This window comes from Rhinoraja longicauda, chromosome 14, assembly GCF_053455715.1.
Source record: "Rhinoraja longicauda isolate Sanriku21f chromosome 14, sRhiLon1.1, whole genome shotgun sequence".
NCBI classification, from domain to species: Eukaryota; Metazoa; Chordata; class Chondrichthyes; order Rajiformes; family Arhynchobatidae; genus Rhinoraja; species Rhinoraja longicauda.
In genome coordinates this window covers 4,184,152-4,208,383 of record NC_135966.1, presented here as the reverse complement: position 1 = coordinate 4,208,383, position 24,232 = coordinate 4,184,152, and the positions used below count along the sequence as shown (strand labels likewise).

At 47.3% G+C, this 24,232-nt stretch overlaps 1 protein-coding gene across 6 annotated transcripts in view; it reads left to right on the top strand.

The window, feature by feature from the left end:
- The window catches only part of sgcd (sarcoglycan, delta (dystrophin-associated glycoprotein)), a 231,276-nt gene that overhangs the window by 183,509 nt on the left and 23,535 nt on the right, over positions 1 to 24,232 (top strand). For all 6 annotated transcript variants that reach the window (XM_078411036.1, XM_078411033.1, XM_078411034.1 and 3 more), the window contains 3 exons: positions 5,258 to 5,345; positions 9,689 to 9,808; positions 18,345 to 18,417. In XM_078411036.1, coding sequence (XP_078267162.1) covers positions 5,258 to 5,345; positions 9,689 to 9,808; positions 18,345 to 18,417 — 281 coding nt within the window. The remainder of the gene's footprint in view (positions 1 to 5,257; positions 5,346 to 9,688; positions 9,809 to 18,344; positions 18,418 to 24,232) is intronic.

Here is a 24,232-nt window from a genome sequence, read left to right as displayed (position 1 = left end):
AACTCCTCCATGCCGACAAAGGTTCCCCATCAAAGCTAGCCCCATTTTCCCGAGTGTGTCCCACATGCTTCCAAACCTTTCCTATCCATGTACCTGCCCAAGTATCTTCCAGGTGTTGCGATGGTACTTGCCTCAACAACCTGCTCTGACAGCTCGGAAGAAGGGTCTTGACCCGAAATTTCACCCATTCCTCTCTCCCCAGATGCTGCCTGACCCGCTGAGTTACTCCATCATTTTGTGTCTACCTTCGATTTTAACCAGCTTCTGCAGTTATTTTCCTACACCCTCTCTGTGAAACAGTTTATAGACAATAGACAATAGGTGCAGGAGGAGGCCATTCGGCCCTTCGAGCCAGTGCCGCCATTCAATGTGATCATGGCTGATCATTCTCAATCAGTACCCCGTTCCTACCTTCTCCCCATACCCCCTGACTCCGCTATCCTTAAGAGCTCTATCTAGCTCTCTCTTGAATGCATTCAGAGAATTGGTCTCCACTGCCTTCTGAGGCAGAGAATTCCACAGATTCACAACTCTCTGACTGAAAAAGCTTTTCCTCATGAGGCAGAGAATTCCTCAATATGACAGGGAAAGCACATCCATGATAGGCAAATGGTTGAACAAAGGCATGGGATGAAAAGGCAAAACGGTGTGAGATAAGGTTAGAAGAGGTACGAATTGTGAAGCCAGAGGAAGGGATGGGGGTGGAAGGGGATGGGGGGTGGGGAGAGATGGGGTTAGTCCGGGTGGGGCACGAGGAAGAGGGGCGAGGAGATGGAGCAGTTGACTCCATCGCTTGATACAGAATCTAAACAGAAAACACTTCACCAGTTGAGTATTTTATCTCAGATATTTAACATCTGCAGAGTCTTTATAATTATGAAGTTGTCTAACGTGTATCTTTGCACAAAGTGAACGGGATGGATGATGGCACACTAAGAAACCTAATCACAAATCATGCCTTTAAAGAATTCCTATGAAGATGGAACGTCTCAAACATAAACTGTCAATGAATGTACAAATGAATTAAATTATCCAACTCCATTTTCTCTCTTCTTGGAGATCAGCTGGTTGCTAATGATAAGCTGACTATCATTTAATTGGCGAATTATTATCAAAAGCTCCACGAACTTTTTGTGACAGATTTCTTGAGGGCAGTTTTGAAACTGTGCGCTTCACGGCAGAAGGTTAAGCTTTTAAATCATGTTTTAATATTCATAAGAACTCATTGATGGTATTCCGCAATAATCCCACATGAAACATTTCTATCTTCCGTCTGAAGTCGCAGCGGCAGAGTTGCTGCCTCATGGCGCCAGAGACCCGGGTTCGATCCTGACTACGGTTGCCGTTTGTAGGGCGTTTGTACGTTCTCCCTGTGACCACGTGGGTTTTCTACAGGTGCTCTGGTTTCCTCCCACACTCCAAAAACGTACAGGTTTGTAGGTTAGTTGGCTTGATATAATTGTATAAATGTAAAAAAAGATTGTCCCAGGTTGTGTGTCGGGTAGTGATAATGTGCGGGGATCACTGGTCAGAGTGGACTCAGTGGGCCGAAGGGCTTGTTTCGTGCTACATCCCTAAACTAAGCTAAACATGAAATGCAGTTCAACAGTGTGGTATCAAGCGTTTACTCCTACATTGTGAGACAAACATGTCACAAAGTGCTAGAGTAATGCACGTTAGGCCGCCTCTCTGGAGAACGTGGATAGTTTAGTTTAGTTTAGAGATCCAGCATGGATACAGACCCCCTCGTCCCACCGAGACCGCGCCGACCAGCGATCCCCGCACACTAGCACTATCCTACACACGCGAGAGACAGTTTTACAATTTTTACTGAGGTCAATTAACCTACAAACCTGTACGTCTTTGGAGTGTGGGTGGAAACCGGAGTAGCCCAAGAAAACCCACGCAGGTCACGGGGAGAACAAGTAAACTCCGTACAGACGGCACCCGTAGTCGGGATCGAGCCCGGGTCTCTGGAGTTGTAAGGCAGCAACTCTACCACTGAGCCACCAGTGATAGGTGACATTTTAGGCCAGGTCCCTCCTCTAAAACTGCTGAGTTACTCCAGTACTTTGTCCCTCCAGAGATGCTGCTTAACATGTGGTGAGCGTTTGTCGGCACTGGGCCTGTACTCACTGGAGTTTAGAAAGATGAGGGGGGACCTCATTGAAACTCACCGAATAGTGAAAGGCCTGGATAGAGTGGATGTGGAGACAATGTTTCCACTAGTGGGAGAGTCTGGGAAAAAAAGGACGTCCCTTTAGAAAGAAGATGTGGAGGAATTTCTTTAGACGGAGGGTGGTGAATCTGTGGGATTCATTGCCACAGAAGGCTGTGGAGGCCGTCAATTTTTAGATTTTTTTTTAGATTTAGAGATACAGCGCGGAAACAGGCCCTTCGGCCCACCGAGTCCGCGCCGCCCAGCGATCCCAGCACATTAACACTATCCTACACACACTGGGGACAATTTTTACATTTACCCGGTCAATTAACCTACATACCTGTACATCTTTGGAGTGTGGGAGGAAACCGAAGATCTCGGAGAAAACCCACGCAGGTCTCGGGGTGAACGTACAAACTCCGTACAGACGGCGCCCGTAGTCAGGATCGAACCTGAGTCTCCGGCGCTGCATTCGCTGTAAGGCAGCAACTCCACCGCTGCGCCACCGTGCCGCCCTTTTAAAGTGGACATTGACAGATTCGTGGTTAGTGCAGGTGTCAGGGGTGATGGGGAGAAGGCAGGAGAATGGGGTTGAGAGGGAAAGATAGATCAGCCATGATTGAATGGCGGAGTAGACTTGATGGACCGAATGGCCTAATTATGCCCTTATGACGTACGGACCTATGACCCACTGAGCTGCTCGAGCACTCTGTGCCTATTTTTGTAAAAACTGCATTGGTAGTTGTTAGTTTTGTAGTTTAGAGATACTGCACAGAAACAGGCCATTTGGGCCACTGAGTCCACGTCGACCATCGATCACGGCTATGTGTTATCCCACTTTCCCATCCACTCCCTACACACTAGGGGGCAATTTATATAGGGCCGCTTAACCTACAAACCCGCACGTCTTTGGGATGTGGGAGGAAACCGGAGCACCCGGAGGAAACCCACGCAGTCACAGGGAGAACGTGCAAACTCCACACAGACAGTACCCGAGGTCAGGATCGAACCCGGGTCTTCTGGCACGATGAAGCAGCAGCACTACCCAGTTCCTTATGTCGACAGACAAACAAGTGCTGATTTGTGTTCACGAAGCACGATTGCAGGCACACTTTTTACACCATAACAAGGACACATGGCCTTTGATTTGTACAGGGCCCTAGTGAGACCGCACCTGGAGTACTGTGTGCAGTTTTGGTCTCCAAATTTGAGGAAGGATATTCTTGCTATTGAGGGCGTGCAGCGTAGGTTTACTAGGTTAATTCCCGGAATGGCGGGACTATCATATCTTGAAAGCCTGGAGCGACTAGGCTTGTATACACTGGAATTTAGAAGGATGAGAGGAGATCTTATTATTAAGGGGTTGGACACGTTAGAGGCAGGAAACATGTTGGGGGAGTCCAGAACAAGGGGCCACAGTTTAAGAATAAGGGGTAGGCCATTTAGAACTGAGATGAGGAAAAACTTTTTCAGTCAGAGAGTTGTGAATCTGTGGAATTCTCTGCCTCAGAAGGCAGTGGAGGCCAATTCTCTGAATGCATTCAAGAGAGAGCTAGATAGAGCTCTTAAGGATAGCGGAGTCAGGGGGTGTGGGGAGAAGGCAGGAACGGGGTACTGATTGAGAATGATCAGCCATGATCACACTGAATGGCGGTGCTGGCTCGAAGGGCCGAATGGCCTCTTCCTGCACCTATTGTCTATAGTCTATTGATTTTAAATGGCATCAAAAAGATGGCTTTTCCATCGTTGGCTTCTGTGTTAACAGAAGGGCCTGTTGATTACGAACACCTAACCTGTGAAATAGATGTGGAAGGAGAGGCGTAAATGTGTTGTTCTCATTTAATGGAATGAACAAGTGTGGCAAGTGCTCCAGGTTACGTATGACACAAAAACAACAGTATTGATACTGGAATCCATTTAAGATCATGGTTGTCACCTGGTTGGTGTGAGGCTGGGACAGAGGTGGTTCATTACTGAAACCATCTGAACATCGTAGCTATTGGGAAGCAACAAAAAAAGCAAGAATCGATGGCCCTGCAGAGAGTAGTGCGTTCGGCAGAACGCACCATGGGAACTACACTCGTCCCCCTGCAGGACCTATACATCAGGAGGTGCAGATCCAGAGCAAGCAAGATCATGAGGGACCCCTGCCACCCCAGTAACGGACTGTTCCAGATGCTACGATCAGGAAAACGCCTCCGCTGTCACGCTGTGAAAACGGAGAGGATGAGACAGAGCTTCTTCCCACAGACCATCAGGACTGTCAACTTTTATAACCCCAGAGACTAAATTTTTGTCGACACTAATAGTAACTTATTAACTTTATTTATATGCTGTAACTGTAATTCTTTTTGTGCACAACCCGCAGGCATTGCCACTTTCATTTCACTGCACATCGTGTATGTGTATGTGACAAATAAATTTGACTTGACTTGACTTGGTTCTCATTCCCATTGAGGTTTAATATTGGTCTAGAGATAGAAATATAGAAAATAGGTGCAGGAGGAGGCCATTTGGCCCTTTGAGCCAGCACCGCCATTCATTGTGATCATGGCTGATCGTCCACAATCAGTAACCCGTGCCTGCCTTCTCCCCACATCCCTTGATTCCACTGGCCCCTAGAGCTCTCTCTAACTCTCTCTTAAATCCATCCTGTGAATTGGCCTCCACTGACTTCTGTGGCAGAGAATTCCACAAATTCACAACTCTCCTGGTGAAAAAGTTTTTTCTCACCTCAGTTTCAAATGGCCTCCCCTTTATTCTTAGACTGTGGCCCCTGGTTCTGGACTAAGCAAACGTTGGGAACATTGTATACCGCATGGAACCAGAAGATAGACTATGGGTCTCAAGGGCGGGTGGTATGGCCACAAGATGGTGGAGTAACTCAGCGTTACAGGCAGCATCTCTGGAAAGAAGGAATAGGCGACGTTTCGGGTCAAGACCCTCCTTCACACCTCATGTCTCTTTTCAAAAACCAGACTCTGCAGTTCCGTGTTTCTACAACACACATGAGTATTGCAGTAATAATTTTGTCATGCTGCATTAAAGCTTGGAGGTATGTACCTAATTATATGTTTTCTGATTTTATTTTTGTAGGATAGTTCTCTTTACATACAGTCATCTCGGAATGTTACAGTAAGCATCCGCAATAGTCAGGATCAGACCGTTACCCAATTAAACACAGGTAAGCTGCAACAAAGTCATACCAGGAATGAGTGGGTTAACATATAATGAGCGTTTGTCGGCACTGGGCCTGTATTCGCTGGAGTTTAGAAGGATGAGGGGGGACCTCATTGAAACTCACAGAATAATGAAAGGCCTGGATAGAGTGGATGTGGAGAGGATGTTTCCACTAGTGGGAGAGTCTAGGACCAGAGGTCACAGCCTCAGAATTAAAGGACGTTCTTTTAGGAAGGAGATGAGGAGGAATTTCTTTAACCACTGTGTACTGTGTTTGCAGGCATGTTATGCTGCTGCAAGGAAGAATGTTGTTACTCCGAAACGTATAAGATTATTAAGGGGTTGGACACGTTAGAGGCAGGAAACATGTTCCCAATGTTGGGGGAGTCCAGAACCAGGGGCCACAGTTTAAGAATAAGGGGTAGGCCATTTAGAACTGAGATGAGGAAAAACTTTTTCAGTCAGAGAGTTGTGAATCTGTGGAAATCTTTGCCACAGACGGCTGTGGAGGCCAAGTCATTGGATATATTTGAGGCAGAGATAGATAAATTCTTGATTAGTACGGGTGTCAGGGGTTATGAGGAGAAGGCAGGAGAATGGGGATAGGAGGGAGAGATAGATCAGCCATGATTGAATGGCGGAGTAGACTTGATGGGCCGAATGGCCTAATTCTGCTCCTATCTCTGATGATCTTATGAACATTGAGCTTCCCTCTAACGAGATGGTACTGGAGTGTGGCCAATAAGCCAACACCTGTACCAATACCTGTCCATGTTCTCCAGTTATGCTGCTTGATCCTTTTCACGCCAAGGGTGGTGGGTGTATGGAACGAGCTGCCGGAGGAGGTAGTTGAGGCTGGGACTATCGCAACGTTTAAGAAACTGTTAGACGGGTACATGGAAAGGACAGGTCTGGAGGGATATGGACCAAACGTAGGAACGTGGCACAGCGGTAGTGTTGCTGCCTTACAGCGAATGCAGCGCCGGAGACTCAGGTTCGATCCTGACTCCGGGCGCCGTCTGTACGGAGTTTGTACGTTCTCCCCGTGACCTGCGTGGGTTTTCTCCGAGATCTTCGGTTTCCTCCCACATTCCAAAGACATACAGGTATGTAGGTTAATTGGCTTGGTAAATGTAAAAATTGTCCCTAGTGTGTGTAGGATAGTGTTAGTGTGCGGGGATCGCTGGGTGGCGTGGACTCGGTGGGCCGAAGGGCCTGTTTCCGCGCTGTATCTCTAAATCTAAAAATCTAACGTGGGACTAGAGTAGATGGGACATGTTGGCCGGTATGAGCAAGTTGGGCCAAAGGGCCTGTTTCCGTTCTGTACGGCACTATGACCAGCTGAGTTACGCCCGCTCTTTATGTCTATCAATGCCAATACCATCTATTCTACCAGCCACAGTTTTTGTAGAGAAACGGCACGGAAACAGGCCCTTCGGCCCACCAAGTTCATGCTGACCATTCAATCATGGCTGATCTATCTTTCCCTCTCAACCCCATTCTCCCGCCTTCTCCCCATAGCCACTGACACCCGTACTAATCAAGAATCTATCAATCTTCAACTTAAAAATATCCACTGACTTGGCCTCCACAGTCTTCTGTGGCAAAGAATTCCTCAGATTCACCACCCTCTGACTAAAGAAATTCCTCTTCATCTCCTTCCTAAAAGAACACCGTTTTATTCAGAGGCCGTGACCTCTGGTCCCAGACTCTCCCACTATTTGGAAAATCCTCTACACATCAACTCTGTCCAGGCCTTTGTGATTTTTCAGCTTTCAAGCTGTTGAACTTTTGAGAGTTGAGGGATATGGATCACATGCATCAGGTTTGGTACAGAGGTTGCAGGTGGAAGGGTCTGTTCCTGTGCTGTACTGTTCTATGTTCGTGTGCTCTAACCTCTCCCGTGATATTTTCTGACCGATGCCTATTCTGTTCAGGTCCTTGTTTTCTGATATATCTGGCAGTTGTAATCTGTCTCGTGTGTGTTTCTCGGTATGTGAAGAGAGACATCAAATAGCTGTTAGAAACATAGAAACATAGAAAATAGGTGCAGGAGGAGGCCATTCGGCCCTTCGAGCCAGCACCGCCATTCATTGTGATCATGGCTGATCATCCACAATCAGTAACCCGTGCCTGCCTTCTCCCCATATCCCTTGATTTCACTAGCCCCTAGAGCTCTCTCTAACTCTCTCTTAAATCCATCCAGTGATTTGGCCTCCACTGCCCTCTGTGGCAGAGAATTCCACAAATTCACAACTCTCTGGGTGAAAAAGTTCCTCCTCACCTCAGCTGTTTTATCTCAACCGTTCCACACTCTCTACAAAAGATGGTGTCAGAGGTCACGGGGAGAAGGCAGGAGAATGCGGTTGAGAGGGAAAAAGATAAATCAGCCATGTTCGAATGGCGGAGTAGTCTTGATGGGCCGAATGGCCTTATTCTGCTCCAAGAACTTGTGAACTTATGAACTCTTATAATCCATGTTTATGTATTTGAACAAATACACCCTGATATTTCCTTGCTTTCTTTATCAATCTGGTGTTCTGAATTTATTTTCTGAATTCTAAAATGCTTCCAATCCTCTGACTTACTGCTATTTCTGACAACACGTTAAGCCTCTTTCTTGGATTTAAGCCTATTTTTAATTTCTCTTGTCGGTCACAGATGAATCATTTTTTTCCATTAAGGATTTGCGCCTTAGTGGCAGGTATATATTTCAACATAATAATCATTCCCTGTTCACCACCAAGCTTTTCTGACCATGTCACCTCTTCCCCCATGCTTCTTCAGTTTCCATTGTTTAGGCAAAGACCTTAGTTTCTTTTAGTTTAATTTAGTTCAGTTTAGTTTAGCCTATAGAGTCATAGAGTCACACATCGTGGAAACAGGCCCTTCAGACGAACTTGCCCACACCGACCAACATGTCCCATCTACACTAGTCCCACCTGCCTGCATTTGACCCACATCCTATCCATGTACCTGTCCAAATGTTTCTTAAATGTTGCAATATTACCTGCCACAACTACCTCCTCCAGGTCGTGCAGACTAGGTTTACTAGGTTAATTCCCGGAATGGCGGGACTTTCATATGTTGAAAGACTGGAGCGACTAGGCTTGTATACACTGGAATTTAGAAGGATGAGAGGAGATCTTATCGAAACATATAAGATTATTAAGGGGTTGGACACGTTAGAGGCAGGAAACATGTTCCCAATGTTGGGGAAGTCCAGAACAAGGGGCCACAGTTTAAGAATAAGGGGTAGGCCATTTAGAACTGAGATGAGGAAAAACTTTTTCAGTCAGAGAGTTGTGAATCTGTGGAATTCTCTGCCTCAGAAGGCAGTGGAGGCCAATTCTCTGAATGCATTCAAGAGAGAGCTGGATAGAGCTCTTAAGGATAGCAGAGTCAGGGGGTATGGGGAGAAGGCAGGAACGGGGTACTGATTGAGAATGATCAGCCATGATCACATTGAATGGCGATACTGGCTCGAAGGGCCGAATGGCCTCCTCCTGCACCTATTGTCTATTGTCTATTGTCTATTGTCTCCAGCAGCTCATCCCAAACACCCTCTGTGTGAAAAAGGTACCCCTCAGGTTCCTATTAAAACTTCCTCCCCTTGCCTTAAATCTTTGTCCTCTGATTCTCGATTCCGGGCAAGAGATTCTATGCGTCTACCCAATCTATTCATCTTAGTTTAGTTTAGTTCAGAGATACAGCGCAGAAACAGATCGCTGGTCGGTGTGGACTCGGTGGGCCGAAGGGCCTGTTTCTGCGCTGTATCTCTAAACTAAACTAAACTAAACTAAATCTCTGGCCTTTGTCCAACCATCTGACTATCCCCCCCCCCCACCCCCTCACCTGTATCTTCCTGTTACCTGTAGGAAAAAAAGTGCAGGTGCTGGTTTAAATCGAAGGTAGACACAAAATGATGGATTAACTCAACGGGTCAGACAGCATCTCGGGAGAGAAGGAATAGGTGGCGTTTCGGGTCGAGATTCCAGTTGAGTTACTCCAGCATTTAGTGTCTACCTTCTCCCTATTACGTGCCAGGCTTTGCTCTGCCCCTCCTCTCTTCCAGCTTTATTTTCCCATCTGCAATCAGTCTAAGGGATGGGCCCATCCTGAAACGTTCTCCAGAGATGCTGCCTGACCCGCTGAGTTACTCCAGCACTCTGTGAAACGTCACCTATCCATGTTCTCCAGAGATGCTGCCTGACCCGCTGAGTTACTCCAGCATTCTGTGCCTTTTGTTTTAATAAGTGGGGTTTAAAATGGTCGGCCGCTTGTTATTCTTCACACAGCGTTCCTGGATTTCCAGGGCCTCACGGTTGTTTGTGTTTTTTTCCGCAGGGAGTGAAGCCATAGAAGCACGAGGGAAGAGGTTTGAGGTCAACTCCAATACCGGGAAGTTGTTATTTTCTGCCGAGGAGAGTGAAGTGGTGGTTGGTGCTGATCGCTTACGAGTCTTAGGTTTGGAATTTTTAATCACGCACGCTGTTAAACCTGACTTTTCTTAAACTCTAGTCATGTTCAAGAAAGAGGAGGAATACGCGAAACACAAGGGCGGAACGGTGGCGCAGCGGGTAGAGTTGCTGCCTTGCAGCCCCACAGACCCAGGTTCGATCCCCACCACGGGCGCTGTCGGTACAGAGTTTGCATGTTCTCCTTGTGACTGCGTGGGTTTTCTCCGGGTGCTCTGGTTTCATCCCACACTCCAAAGACGTGCAGGTTTGCATGTTGATTGTAAAAATTGTCCCGACTGTGTAGGGCAGTGTTGGTATACATGGTAATCGCTGATCAACGACGACTCGATGGGCTGAAGGGCCAGTTTCCGCGCTGTATCTCCAAAGTCTAAATTCTAATGATGGGAAAACTTTCTGAACAAAATAACATGGATTGTGAATTGTTTCGGCAAACAGTTCGGGAGACGTGAGAGCCCAAATGACCTCTGGCACGATTTGATTCTTTGATACTCAATAACATTCAGGTGTAAATTCCATCTCGTGTGCTATTCACGGTGATTATTATTAACTTGCATGGGTGTGTAAAATAATTAGTTTAGTTTAGTTTAATTTAGTGCTCTAGCGTGGAAACAGGCCCTTCGACCCATCGAGTCCGTGCCGACCAGCGATTCCCTTGCACTAACACTATCCTACACCCACTAGGGACAATTTAACATTTGTACCAAGCCAATTAACCTACAAACCTGCACGTCTTTGGAGCGTGGGAGGAAACCGGAGATCTCGGAGAAAACCCACGCTGGTCACGGGGAGAACGTACAAACTCCGTACAGACGGCGCCCGTAGTCGGGATCGAACCCGGGTCTCCGGCGTGTGAGGCAGCAACTCTACCGCTGCGCCATTGTTGATGAGGAACTCAAATAATGGGGACAGGAGACTTGCCTTTAGATGGTCACACTTCTCTTTACCCAACCCAACCAAAACGCCGATATTTCTGATGTGAAGAATTTAAAAGACTCTCCAAAGGACTAATTAGTTCTGCTAAATGTCAAATCACGTCAAAATAGAACTGCCATGTGCCAATTGGACCTAATTGCTTACGTTAGCATGGCTTAACGGTGAAAGACAATTAAATTGAAAAAAAATTATAATTATGTCCCAAGTTACTTAATACCCCGAGATTATCACCTCCCACGTGACATCATTAGCAGTTCACTTATGAAAGCAAAACAGTTCTGCAGCCTATCATCGATTAGTTCATTGTTCCCAACAGATTACAAAATAACTTGAGAGTTTTTTTCTTAGCAGTTTTTCCAGGCCAGGCATACCGCTACAAATATTTTAATAGTGGATTAACTTAACAGAAGGCAAAGCAGTTACAACGCAAGGCCTAATGTCCAATCCACAGACACTTACACACTGATATCTTCCTTTGTAGGTCACTTTAGGTTGGTTTAGAGACACAGCGTGGAAACAGGCCCTTCGGCCCACCGAGTCCGTGCCGACCAGCGATCACCCTGTACACCCGCACTATCCTACACACACCAGGGATAATTTACAATTTACAGAATCCAATTAACCTGCAAGCCCGCTGTCTTTGGAGCGTGGGAGGAAACCGGAGCACCCGGAGAAAACCCACGGGGTCACAGGGAGAACGTGCAAACTCCGTACAGACAGCGCCACCGGGCCTGAATGTGTGTGCTCTTGACTCTATTAGAGGCCGAGGAATCATCTTGCTTCCCTGCACTACTTGGTGCATGTCGTGCATGATGGGAGGTCACTTTGCCAAGCCCCAGATGTAACTGTCACATGTCCTTCACCCAGACTTGTTTTAGCACACGTTCTAGGATCGGCACGATTTCTAGGCCACAGACTTCTCAATGTGACTGTGTGATTGTACAGAATACTGCCCTTGGTGCGGTGAAAACCCTCACCCCACTTTTAAATAAAGAAGAAAAGTGAATTAGAACATAGAAAAGTCCGGAGAGTTTATCTGTCAAATGTCCTGACAACGGAACATTACGGCAGCATATCAGGTCTGCAAACACAATACACATAGATAATATATATAGATTATATATATATATAGATAATATATATAGATAATATATGTAGGTAATACGTATAGATAATATGTCTATAGATAATATATATAGGTGATACATATATGATATATGGATAATATATAGATAATATATATAGATATATCTATAGATAATATATGGATGGTACATATAGATGTACATATATAGATGTACATATATAGATAATACATATATAGATAATACATATGGATAATATATATAGATAATATATATAGGTCTATATATATAATATATATAAATAACATATATATGTATAGATAATAGACAATAGACAATAGGTGCAGGAGGAGGCCATTCGGCCCTTCGAGCCAGCACCGCCATTCCATGTGATCATGGCTGATCATTCTCAATCAGTACCCCGTTCCTGCCTTCTCCCCATACCCCCTGACTCCGCTATCCTTAAGAGCTCTATCTAGCTCTCTCTTGAATGCATTCAGAGAATTGGCCTCCACTGCCTTCTGAGGCAGAGAATTTCACAGATTCACAACTCTCTGACTGAAAAAGTTTTTTCTCATCTCAATTCTAAATGGCCTACCCCTTATTCTTAAACTGTGGCCCCTTGTTCTGGACTCCCCCAACATTTGGAACATGTTTCCTGCCTCTAACGTGTCCAACCCCTTAATAATCTTATACGTTTCGATAAGATCTCCTCTCATCCTTCTAAATTCCAGTGTATATATAGATAATATATATAGATAATACACATAGATAATATTTATAGATTATATATCTAGATGATATATATAGATGATATATATATATATATATATATATATATACATACACACACACACACACACACACACACACACACACACACACACACACACACACACACACACACACACACATATATATATATATTACATATATAGATAGATAACATATATAGATAATATATAATCCACGTGAGTCCCACCTGCATGTGTTTGGCCCATAAAAATATAGAAGCATAGAAAATAGGTGCAGGGGTAGGCCATTCGGCCCCTCGAGCCAGCATAGCCATTCAATATGATCATGGCTGATCATCCGAAATCAGTACCCCGTTTCTGCTTTTTCCCTAAATCCCTTGATTCCGTTAGCCCTAAGAGCTAAATCTAACCCTCTCTTGAAAACATCCAGTGAATTGGCCTCCACTGTCTTCATCCCTTCCATCCCTGGTCTCCCGCAGAAGCTGTCGGGTCTCTGGGGTGATTTTAACCCGACCGGTCTGGGTTAGGGGTTGCCAACTTCCTCTCTCCCAAATACGGGACAAGGTGGCGTCACTGCCCCGTGCCCCACGTGACCTCGCCCAGCCAGTGGCCACGTGCTCCCGCTCCACCAATGGCGGCCGCCTGGCCCGGGCCGTCAAAAGCTCGCGGTGGCGCAGCGGTATAGTTGCTGCCTTACAGCGAATGCAGCGCCGGAGACACAGGTTCGATCCTGACTACGGGAGCTGTCTGTACGGAGTTTGTACGTTCTCCCCGTGACCTGCGTGGGTTTTCTCTGGGTGCTCCGGTTTCCTCCCACACTCCAAAGACGTACACGTATGTAGGTTAATTGACTGGGTAAATGTAAAAAAAATGTCCCTAGTGTGTGTAGGATAGTGTTAATGTGCGGGGATCGCTGGGCGGCGCGGACTCGGTGGGCCGAAGGGCCTGTTTCCGCGCTGTATCTCTAAATCTAAAAAAAAATCTCATCATTTGTTAACCTACTCATTCCTAGGATCATTCTTGTAAACCTCCTCTGGAGCCTCTCCAGGGCCAGCACGTCCTTCCCCAGATAAGGTGCCCACCCAATATTGCTCACAGCCCTCTGACTAAAGAAATTCCTCCTCATCTCCTTCCTAAAATAACGTCCTTTAATTCTGAGGCTGTGACCTCTGGTCCTAGACTCTCCCACCAGTGGAAACATCCTCTCCACATCAACTCTATCCAAGCCTTTCACTATTTAGTTTAGAGATACAGCGCGGAAACAGGCCCTTTCGGCCCACCGGGTCCGCGCCGACCAGCGATCCCCGCACATTAACACTATCCTATACCCACTGGGGACAATTTTTACATTTACCAAGCCAATTAACCTACAAACCTGTACGTCTTTGGAGTGTGGGAGGAAACCGAAGATCTCGGAGAAAACCCACGCAGGTCACGGGGAGAATGTACAAACTCCGGACAGACAGCACCCGTAGTCGGGATCGAACCCGGGTCTCTGGCGCTGTGAGGCAGCAACTCTAGCGCCAGTAGAACTGAATTCTACTGGAATATCTCTCTGTAACTGAGTGCTTAAGTAATAGGTTACAGTGTCTGCATAGTTTTAGATGCTTCATTAACTCAGCAGTCGTAAGTTGCTTTCCTGTGGTGACCTCTTAATTGCAGAGGAAGCGTTATTTTCTTTGGGGTGAGGTGGACTTGCGGTCTCAATCAGAAGGTTATGGATTAATTCCAAGCACAGAAACTGGGACAGATGGTCTTGGCAGAAACCCCAGCAGAGAGGCAGTGCTACAATGTCAGAGTCTCTGTCCTATACATGAGACATTCATCTGTGTAAGAAAGAACTGCAGACGCTGGTTTAAATCGAAGGTGGACACAAAATGCTGGAGTAACTCAGCGGGACAGGCAGCATCTCTGGAGAGAAGGAATGGGTGACGTTTCGGGTCGAGACCCTTCTTCAGAACATTAATCTGTGTTCTCTCTCAAGTTGATGCAAACTAGTCCATAGAACGACTTTAAAGGTGACCAGATGAATCTCTCCCACAGTCTGACCCAGTATTTGTCCCTTCAGTCAATGTCATTGAAAACATTATCAAGTACAAATTAGCTGTAGCAAAAATGACCCTGGGTAATTTCAGCAGGTAATTCAGCAGGTCAGGCAGCCTCTCTGGAGAACACGGATAAGTGACATTGTAGATCGCGTCTCTTCTTCAGAATTATTGCATTGCAAAAAGGACTTCAAACCTTTCCGAGATTAGTTTAGTTTAGTTTTCAGATACAGCGTGAAAACAGATCCTTCGGCCTACCGAGTCCATGCCAACCAGCATTCACCCGTTCACACTAGTTCTATATTATCGTACTTTCTCATCCGCTCCCTACATTCTAGAGGCCATTTACAGAAAGCCCATTAATGTACAACCGCCCCCCCCACGCCTTTGGGATGTGGGAAGATACCTAGAGGAACACCTAGAGGAAACCCACAAGGTCATGTATTGCCTTTCCGCTAACTGGATAGCACTAGGGGTTGCCAACTTCCTCGCTCCCAAATAAGGGACACGGTGACGTCACCGCTCCTCACCCCACGTGACCTCACCCAGCCAGCGGCCACGTGCTCCCGCTCCACCAATGGCGGCCGCCCGGGCCGGGATGCGGGTTGCTATGCAACCTCCATTAGGCGGCGCCTGGGCCTACACTGTCCGGGCCTACAGTGTTCAGGCATGCAGTGTCTGGGCCTACAGTGTCCAGGCATGCAGTGTCTGGGCCTACAGTGTCCGGGCCTACAGTGTCCAGTCCTACAGTGTCCGGGTCTACAGTGTCCGGGTCTACAGTGTCCGGGCCTACAGTGTCCAGGCATGTAGTGTCCGGGTCTACAGTGTCCGGGCCTACAGTGTCCGGGCCTACAGTGTCCGGTCCTACAGTGTCCGGGTCTACAGTGTCCGGGTCTACAGTGTCCGGGCCTACAGTGTCCAGGCATGTAGTGTCCGGGTCTACAGTGTCCAGGCATGCAATGTCTGGGCCTACAGTGTCCGGGCCTACAGTGTCCGGTCCTACAGTGACCGGGTCTACAGTGTCCGGGTCTACAGTGTCCGGGCCTACAGTGTCCGGGCCTACAGTGTCCGGGCCTACAGTGTCCGGGCCTACAGTGTCCGGGCCTACAGTGTCCGGGCCTACAGTGTCCGGTCCTACAGTGACCGGGTCTACAGTGTCCGGGTCTACAGTGTCCGGGCCTACAGTGTCCGGGCCTACAGTGTCCGGGCCTACAGTGTCCAGGCATGTAGTGTCCGGGTCTACAGTGTCCGGGCCTACAGTGTCCGGGCCTACAGTGTCCGGGTCTACAGTGTCCGGGCCTACAGTGTCCAGGCATGTAGTGTCCGGTCCTACAGTGTCCGGGTCTACAGTGTCCGGGTCTACAGTGTCCGGGCCTACAGTGTCCAGGCATGTAGTGTCCGGGTCTACAGTGTCCGGGCCTACAGTGTCCGGGCCTACAGTGTCCGGGTCTACAGTGTCCGGGCCTACAGTGTCTGGGCCTACAGTGTCTGGGCCTACAGTGTCCGGGCCTACAGCGCCCCCGGGCCTAATACGGGACAAGGGCGGTCCCGTATGGGACAAACCAATTTAGCCCAAAATACGGGATGTCCCGGCTAATACGGGACAGTTGGCAACCCTAGATAGCACGCATCAAAAGCTTTTCACTGTACCTCGATACACTTGACCATAAACTAAACTGAGAATGTGCGAACTCCACACAGACAGCACCCAAGGTCAGGATCAAACCCGAGTCTCCAATACGGTGAGGCAGCAGCTCGACCAGCTGCGCCACCGTGCCGCCCTTCTAGAATATTCTAAAGGATCTGGAAGTAAAAGCAGTCAACTACTATCCAACACATCTATTGTTAGTTTGGACATAAAACGTAAAAACCCGAAGAATTAAGTAAATCTGATTTCAATTGATGTTGAAAGTAAAGTCAGTTAACATATCTAACATGCTATTTATAAAACAGGGAGCCGTACAGCACTTACCAAATAATGAAAGGCCTGGATAGAGTGGACGTAGAGAGGAAGTTTCCACTAGTGGGAGAGTCTAGGACCAGAGGGCACAGCTTCAGAGTTAAAGGACATTCCTTTTGGAAAGGAGATGAGGAGGAATTTCTTTAGTCAGAGGGTGGTGAATCTGTGGAATTCATTGCCACAGACGGCTGTGGAGGCCAAGTCAGTGGATATTTTTAAGGCGGAGATTGACAGTTTCTTGATTAGAACGGGTGTCAGGGGATATGGGGAGAAGGCAAGAGAATGGGGTTGGAAGGGAGAGATAGATTGGCCATGTGTAGGAAGGAACTGCAGATGCTGGTTTACACTGAAGATAGACAAAAAAAGCTGGAGTAACTCAGTGGGAACGGGCAGCATCCGTGGAGAGAAGGGATGGGTGACGTTCCCGCCTCGATAGATCAGCCATGATTGAATGGCGGAGTAGACTTGATGGGCTGAATGGCCTAATTCTGCTGCTAGAACCTATGAAAAGCACCATTGAACCTTTGAAGGAGGTTAAATCTGCTTCAGTATCGTGGGGCTACAAGTTGGATCCACAACTCATGACTGCAGGAGGATGTGTGAAGGTGGGTTTGAGGGGTGGGGAGAGGGAAGGAGCGGGGTACTGATTCTGGATGATCAGCCATGATCACATTGAATAGCGGTGCTAGCTCGAAGGGCCGAATGGCCTACCCCTGCACCTATTTTCTATGTTTCTATGCTTGAGGTGAGGGCAGGGTTCGGCATGTCTGCGTTGGCCTCTTATGGTTAAATAATCAGCCTACAGGTGACACAGAAATGTGTGATGATTAATGAGGCATCGAACCCCCCATAGAGTCAAGAGCCTTTTATTGTCCCGAAACAGAACAATGAAACTCTTACTTGCAGCAGCGCGACATGTACGGAGTTTGTACGTTCTCCCCGTGACCGCGTGGGTTTTCTCCGGGTGCTCCGGTTTCCTCCCACACTCCAAAGACATCCAGGTTTGTAGGTTAATTGGCTTTGGTAAAAAAAATTAAATTGTTCCTGGTGTGTGTATGACAGTGCTATGGCGTGTATGACAGTGCTATTGTTCCTAGGGTGTGTAGGATAGTGTTAGTGTGTGGGGATCGCTGGTCGGCACGGACTCGGTGGGCCAATGGGCCTGTTTCCACGTTGTATCTCTAGTTTAGTTTAGAGATACATGCGCGGAAACCGGCCCTTCGGCCCACCGGGTCTGCGCCGACCAGCGATCCCCGCGCACTTACACTATCCTACACCCACTAGGGACCATTTCTACATTTATACCAAGCCAATTAACCTACAAACCTGCACGTCTTTGGAGTGTGGGAGGAAACGGAAGATCTCGGAGAAAACCCACGCAGGTCACGGGGCGAACGTACAAACTCCATACAGACAGCACCCGTAGTTGGGATCGAACCAGGGTCTCCGGCGCTGCATTCGCTGTAAGGCAGCAACTCTACCGCTGCGCCACCGTGCCGCTCTAAGCTAAACTAAAACTAAATGGAGAGTTGTGGGCTGTTCCCCGGCACCTCCGCATGAGTTGTGATATCTCTTCGTTAACGCCGATCGGTCACGTCGGGTTGATTGCGTTAGTCGAAACAGGGTAGACCACGTGAAGGTTGCAAGGTTGGATGTCTACCCTTGACCTACAACTTTAGGCTGTGCACGCCATACGCAAGAAGAAGAAGAAGAGGAATTAACGTCGATCAATCTTTCCCTGCAGGTGCTGAAGGTGCCGTCTTTGAAAGATCTATTGAAACACCGCAAATCCGGGCCGAGCCTTTTAAAGAACTACGGTAGGAAGCACCATTCTCCTGCTCTGTCGCTTTGTTCTCCCTTATAAATCTCCTTCTGTTCCCATTTGCTGTTCCCACTGGAAGAGTCCAGGACCAGAGGTCGGAACCTCAGGATTGAAAGTCGTTCCTTTAGGAAGGAGATGAGGAGGAACTTCTTTAATCAGAGGGTGGTGAATCTGTGGAATTCATGGCCGCAGAGGGCTGTTGTGGCCAAGTCAGGGGATATATTTAAGGCAGAGATAGATAGATTCTTGATTAGTACGGGTGTCAGGGGAAGGCAAGAGAATGGGGTTAGGAGGGAGAGATAGATCAGCCATGATTGAATGGCGGGAGTAGACTTGATGGGCCGAATCACTTATGAACATGGATTTCCATTCTCCTTTTCCTCACCCTCTCTAGTCCCCCTTGCCCCCCCCTTTTTCATTTTTATCTTTCATACCCCATTGCATTCCTGATGGATACCACGATCGAAGCATACTTGATGGGCCGAATGGCCTAATTCTGAGAGAAATGGACTCTTGAGTATTCGCCCCTGTCGATTCCCTTGTGACTTTCTGCACCTTTATAAGATCACCCTGCAAACTCTGATTAATGATACTGTGAGTGCCCAGCTTGCAAAGCTCTAGATGCTGAACTACAGTTTGGGTTCCAAAGTTCTCTCCATTGACCTGAGCTCACAGTTCAATGCTGGGGGAACGCTGTGCCATCATAAGTCCCATCTTCCGCTTAAGATGTTGAGCTGTCAGCTGGAAGTGAAAAATATATATTCCCGAGGTACTATTTTACAGAATTAACCAATTTTTTTTCCGCAGATGTTTAGTTTAGTTTAGAGATACAGAGAGAACACAGGCCCTTCGTCCCACCGAGTCCGTGCCGCCCAGCGATCCCCGCACATTAACACTATCCTACACCCACTAGGGACAATTTTTACATTTACCCAGCCAATTAACCTACATACCTGTACGTCTTTGGAGTGTGGGAGGAAACCGAAGATCTCGGAGAAAACCCACGCAGGTCACGGGGAGAACGTACAAACTCCTTACAGTGCAGCACCCGTAGTCAGGATCGAACCTGAGTCTCCGGCGCTGCATTCTCTGTAAAGCAGCAACTCTACGCTGCGCTACCGTGCCGCCCATGTGATAATCATTCATTCATTCATTCATAAAAAATTTATTTCGTACTTTTGCACATAAAAATATTGGTGATATTTTCCACACCGATGGAAAGCAGCTGTTTAGCTTCCAACTGTAGCACACGGGCTGTTTCCATGTTTCCATATTTCCATGTTTCTATGTTTCCATGTTTCCATGTTTCCATGTTTCCATGTTTCCATATTTCTATGTTTCCATGTCTCTATGTTTCCATGTTTCCATGTTTCCATGTTTCCATGTTTCCATGTTTCCAGGCGGCATGGTAGCGCAGCGGTAGAGTTGCTGCTTTACAGCGAATGCAGCGCCGGAGACTCAGGTTCGATCCTGACTACGGGTGCTGCACTGTAAGGAGTTTGTACGTTCTCCCCGTGACCTGCGTGGGTTTTCTCCGAGATCTTCGGTTTCCTCCCACACTCCAAAGACGTACAGGTATGTAGGTTAATTGGCTGGGTAAATGTAAAAATTGTCCCTAGTGGGTGTAGGATAGTGTTAATGTACGGGGATCGCTGGGCGGCATGGACTTGGTGGGCCAAAAAGGCCTGTTTCCGGCTGTATATATATGATATGATATGATATATGATATGTTTCTATGTTTCCATGTTTCCATGTTTCTATGTTTCCACGTTTCCACGTTTCTAACTCACGCTCTGTAAATGGAAGTTGATTCCTTCTGACCAGTGCCTCTGGGCCATGAGGCACACTGGCACGAATCAATGGTGCCAGTCGACTACCAATCTACCACCTCCCTGTGCTGCCAGCTGTTGCCACCTTGCAAGATCGTTATGTGTTAACAGCGTAGAAATACAATGTCTGGTTTCTCAAAATACATTAGTTGCTCCGTCTGAGTTTAGAAAATGCACAGAAAGTCCAGACGAACTCACAAGCTGTTTTTGAACCAGCAAATTTGCGGTTTAGTAGCGTATCACAAGATCGTAAGGAAGAGGAGCAGAATTAGGCCATTCGGCCCATCAAGTCTACTCCGCCATTCAATCATGGCTGAACTATCTCTCCCTCCTAACCCCATTCTCCTGCCCTCTCCCCGTAATCTCTAACACCTGTACTGATCAAGAATAGTTTGGTACAAAATTGAATAAAATTGATCTGTTTGGATAGCACGCAAAACACCGTTTTTCGCTGTACCTCTGTGCATGTGGCAAAATAGGCCGAAACCTTAATTTCCTGTTGAAATGGGATTGCTGAAGTGAAAAACGGGAGAAACAAATAAAACCGCAGATGCTGGTTTACACTGAAGATAGACACAAAATGCTGAAGTCACTCAGCGGGTCAAGCAGCATCTGTGGAGAACATGGATCTTCTTCGTCCCAACCCAAACAGTCACCTAACCATGTCCCCCAGAGATGCTGCCTGACCCGCTGAGTTCCTCCAGCATCTTGTGTTCCTAGCAAGATTCCAGCATCTGCAGTTTCTTGTACCTCCATTGAATGCTTGTTGTCTTTAGTTGAAACAAAAAGCTGTAGATGCTGCTTTATACCAAAGATAGACACAAAGTGCTGGATTTACTCAGCGGGTCAAGCAGCATCTCTGGAGAAACGGAATAGGTGACGTTTTGGGTCGAGACCCTTCTTCCATTCCCCTGATTAGTCATTCAGTAGTGAACACCAAGAAGCAATCTGCTGTGGACACAAAAAGCTGGAGAGAAGGAATGGGTGACGTTTCGGGTCGAGACCCATCTTCAGACAGGTCTTGTCCAGAAACGTCACGCATTCCTTCTCTCCAGAGATGCTGCCTGACCCGTTGAGTTACTCCAGCACTTTATGTTTACCTTCGATTTAAACCAGCATCTGCTGTTCTTTCCCACACAACAAACTGCTAAAGGCAAGCATTCAATGGAGGCACAAGAGACTGCAATCTGCTGCGTTGTGAAGGGATTGCAATGGATTTGCATTGCGTTTTGAGTTCAGCATTTTGCTCACATTGTGCTCACAAGGCCGTTAAATATGCACAGTTCAGATTTTTATTTGTAATTGTGCCGTTTATTAGCATCTGCTTCCCTCCCAAGGTTAGCCCGTAGTTTAATATAAAGATTAATTACAGTTGCTAGTGTGTTTCTCACCAGGGTACTGACTTCCCCTCATACCTGTTTGTTTTCACTAATGAGGCCTCAGTTTAATTAGTTTGTGACGTGCCACCAAGATTGATTCGAGGTCGGCGAGAAGCGAAAAACGAAGGTGAAGAACGAAGAGGGACAACACAGTCCCGATAAGCAAGGAGAGGGCGTGAAAACGCACACCTCCAGATTCAGGGAAAAGAAGGGTCTCGACCCGAAACGTCACCCATCCCTTCTCTCCAGAGATGCTGCCTGTCCCGCTGAGTTACTCCAGCATTTTGTGTCTATCTACAGTTCCTCCCCAGCTGATCCACCCAACCCCAAACAGAGAGCAGTGCTGAACTACTATCTACCTCATTGGTGACCCTCGGACTATCCTCGATGGCTTTACCTTGCACTAAACGTTATTGCCTCATCGATGTCTCTGTACACTGTAAATGGATCGATTTAAAAAAAAGATTTTTTTAGATTTAGAGATACAGAGTTGAAACAGGCCCTTCGGCCCACCAAGTCCACGCCGCCCAGCGATCCACGCACATTAACACTATCCTACACACACTAGGGACAATTTTTTACATTTACCCAGTCAATTAAACTACAAACCTGCACGTCTTTGGAGTGTGGGAGGAAACCGAAGATCTCGGAGTAAACCCACGCAGGTCACGGGGAGAACGTACAAACTCCGTACAGACGGCGCCCGTAGTCGGGATGGAACCTGAGTCTCCGGCGCTGCATTCACTGTAAGGCAGCAACTCTACCGCTGCGCCACCGTGCCGCCCATTGTAATCATGTATTGTCTTTCTGCTGACTGGTTAGCACGCAACAGAAACTTTGCACTGTACCTCGGTACACATGGCAATAAACTAAATAATCCTAAATAAACTGAAAAAGAAATGGGAAGAAACAGGAGGGAGATTTTAAGTAATTGCTGCTGAGGAGAGGAAGAACTGAAAGCAATTCAGTTCCGTTTAGTCTATTGTCATGTGTACCGAGGTACAGTGAAAAGCTTTTGTTGCGTGCTAACCAGTCAGCGGAAAGACAGCACATGATTACAATCGAGCCATTTACAGTGTGAAGAAACATGACAAGGGAATAACGTTTGGTGCAAGGTAAAGCCAGCAAAGTCCGTCCAAGGAATGTCCGAGGGTCACCAAAGAGGTAGATAGTGTTGCAGTTGCATAAGACAATAAACAATAGGTGCAGGAGGAGGCCATTCGGCCCTTCGAGCCAGCACCGCCATTCAATGTGATCATGGCTGATCATTCTCAATCAGACATTGGTGAGACCGCATTTAGAATATTGTGTTCAGTTCTGGACACCGTGTTATAGGAAAGATATTGTCAAGCTTGAAAGGGTTCAGAAAAGATTTACGAGGATGTTGCCAGGACTAGAGGGTGTGAGCTACAGATAGAGGTTTAGTAGGCTAGGTCTCTATTCCTTGGTGTTTATGAGGATGAGGGGAGATCTTCTAGAAGTGTACAAAATCATGAGAGGAATAGATCGGGTAGATGCACAGTCTTTTACCCAGAGTAGGGGAATCGAGGACCAGAGGACATAGGTTCAAGGTGAAGGGGAAAAGATTTAATAGGAATCTGAGGGGTAACTTTTTCACACAGAGGGTGGTGGGTGTATGGAACAAGCTGCCAGAGGAGGTAGTTGAGGCTGGGACTATCCCATCATTTAAGAAACAGTTGGACAGGTACATGGATAGGACAGGTTTGGAGGGATATGGACCAAGCGCAGGCAGGTGGGACTAGGGTAGCTGGGACATGTTGGCCGGTGTGGGTGCGTTGGGCCGAAGGACCAGTTTCCACACTGTATCACTCTATGACTCTATAGTAGTTCAGCATGAAAGCAGTTTGTGACAGTGGTTTCAAGAGTTGTCGGTGGCAATCAGAGAACGAGTCCCCTGGCAAACATGCCATCAGAACGCAAAGCAAGAATCATTTTGTTTCTGTCATGGCCACTGAATGTTGTGAAGCACTGTCACTATTCTAAAGCAGTAAACATAGTGGCAACGTGACCCACCACAAGCACCGATAAACAGCAAGGTGATCATATGTTTCAGGAAGACAGACACAAACTGCTGGAGTAACTCAGCGGGTCGAATGGAGAATAGTTACTCCAATACTCTGTGCCTATCTTCCATGTAAACCAGCGTCTGCAGTTCCTTCCTACACATGGCGGCACGGTGGCTCAGTGGTAGAGTTGCTGCCTAACAGCACCAGAGGCCCGGGTTCGATCCCGACTACGGGCGCCTTCTGTACGGAGTTTGTACGTTCTCCCCGTGACCTGCGTGAGTTTTCTCCGAGATCTTCGGTTTCCTCCCACACTCCAAAGACGTGCAGGTTTGTAGGTCTAAACTGAAAAAATGTGACAGGTTACAGTGAGATTGCAAACAAAAGTATGTAAAGAGTCACCACCTAGAGGATGTCTGCTTTGTTCTAGGCTGCCCCCCCCCCCCCCCCCCCCCCCTACGCTGGGAACCTCTTTGTCCATCTTTTAAGCGGCTAAGTGCCCCAATCTTGAGATAACCTTTAGTTTAGTTTAGCCTCGGGATACTGTGTGGAAGCAGGCCCTTCGGCCCACTGGGTCC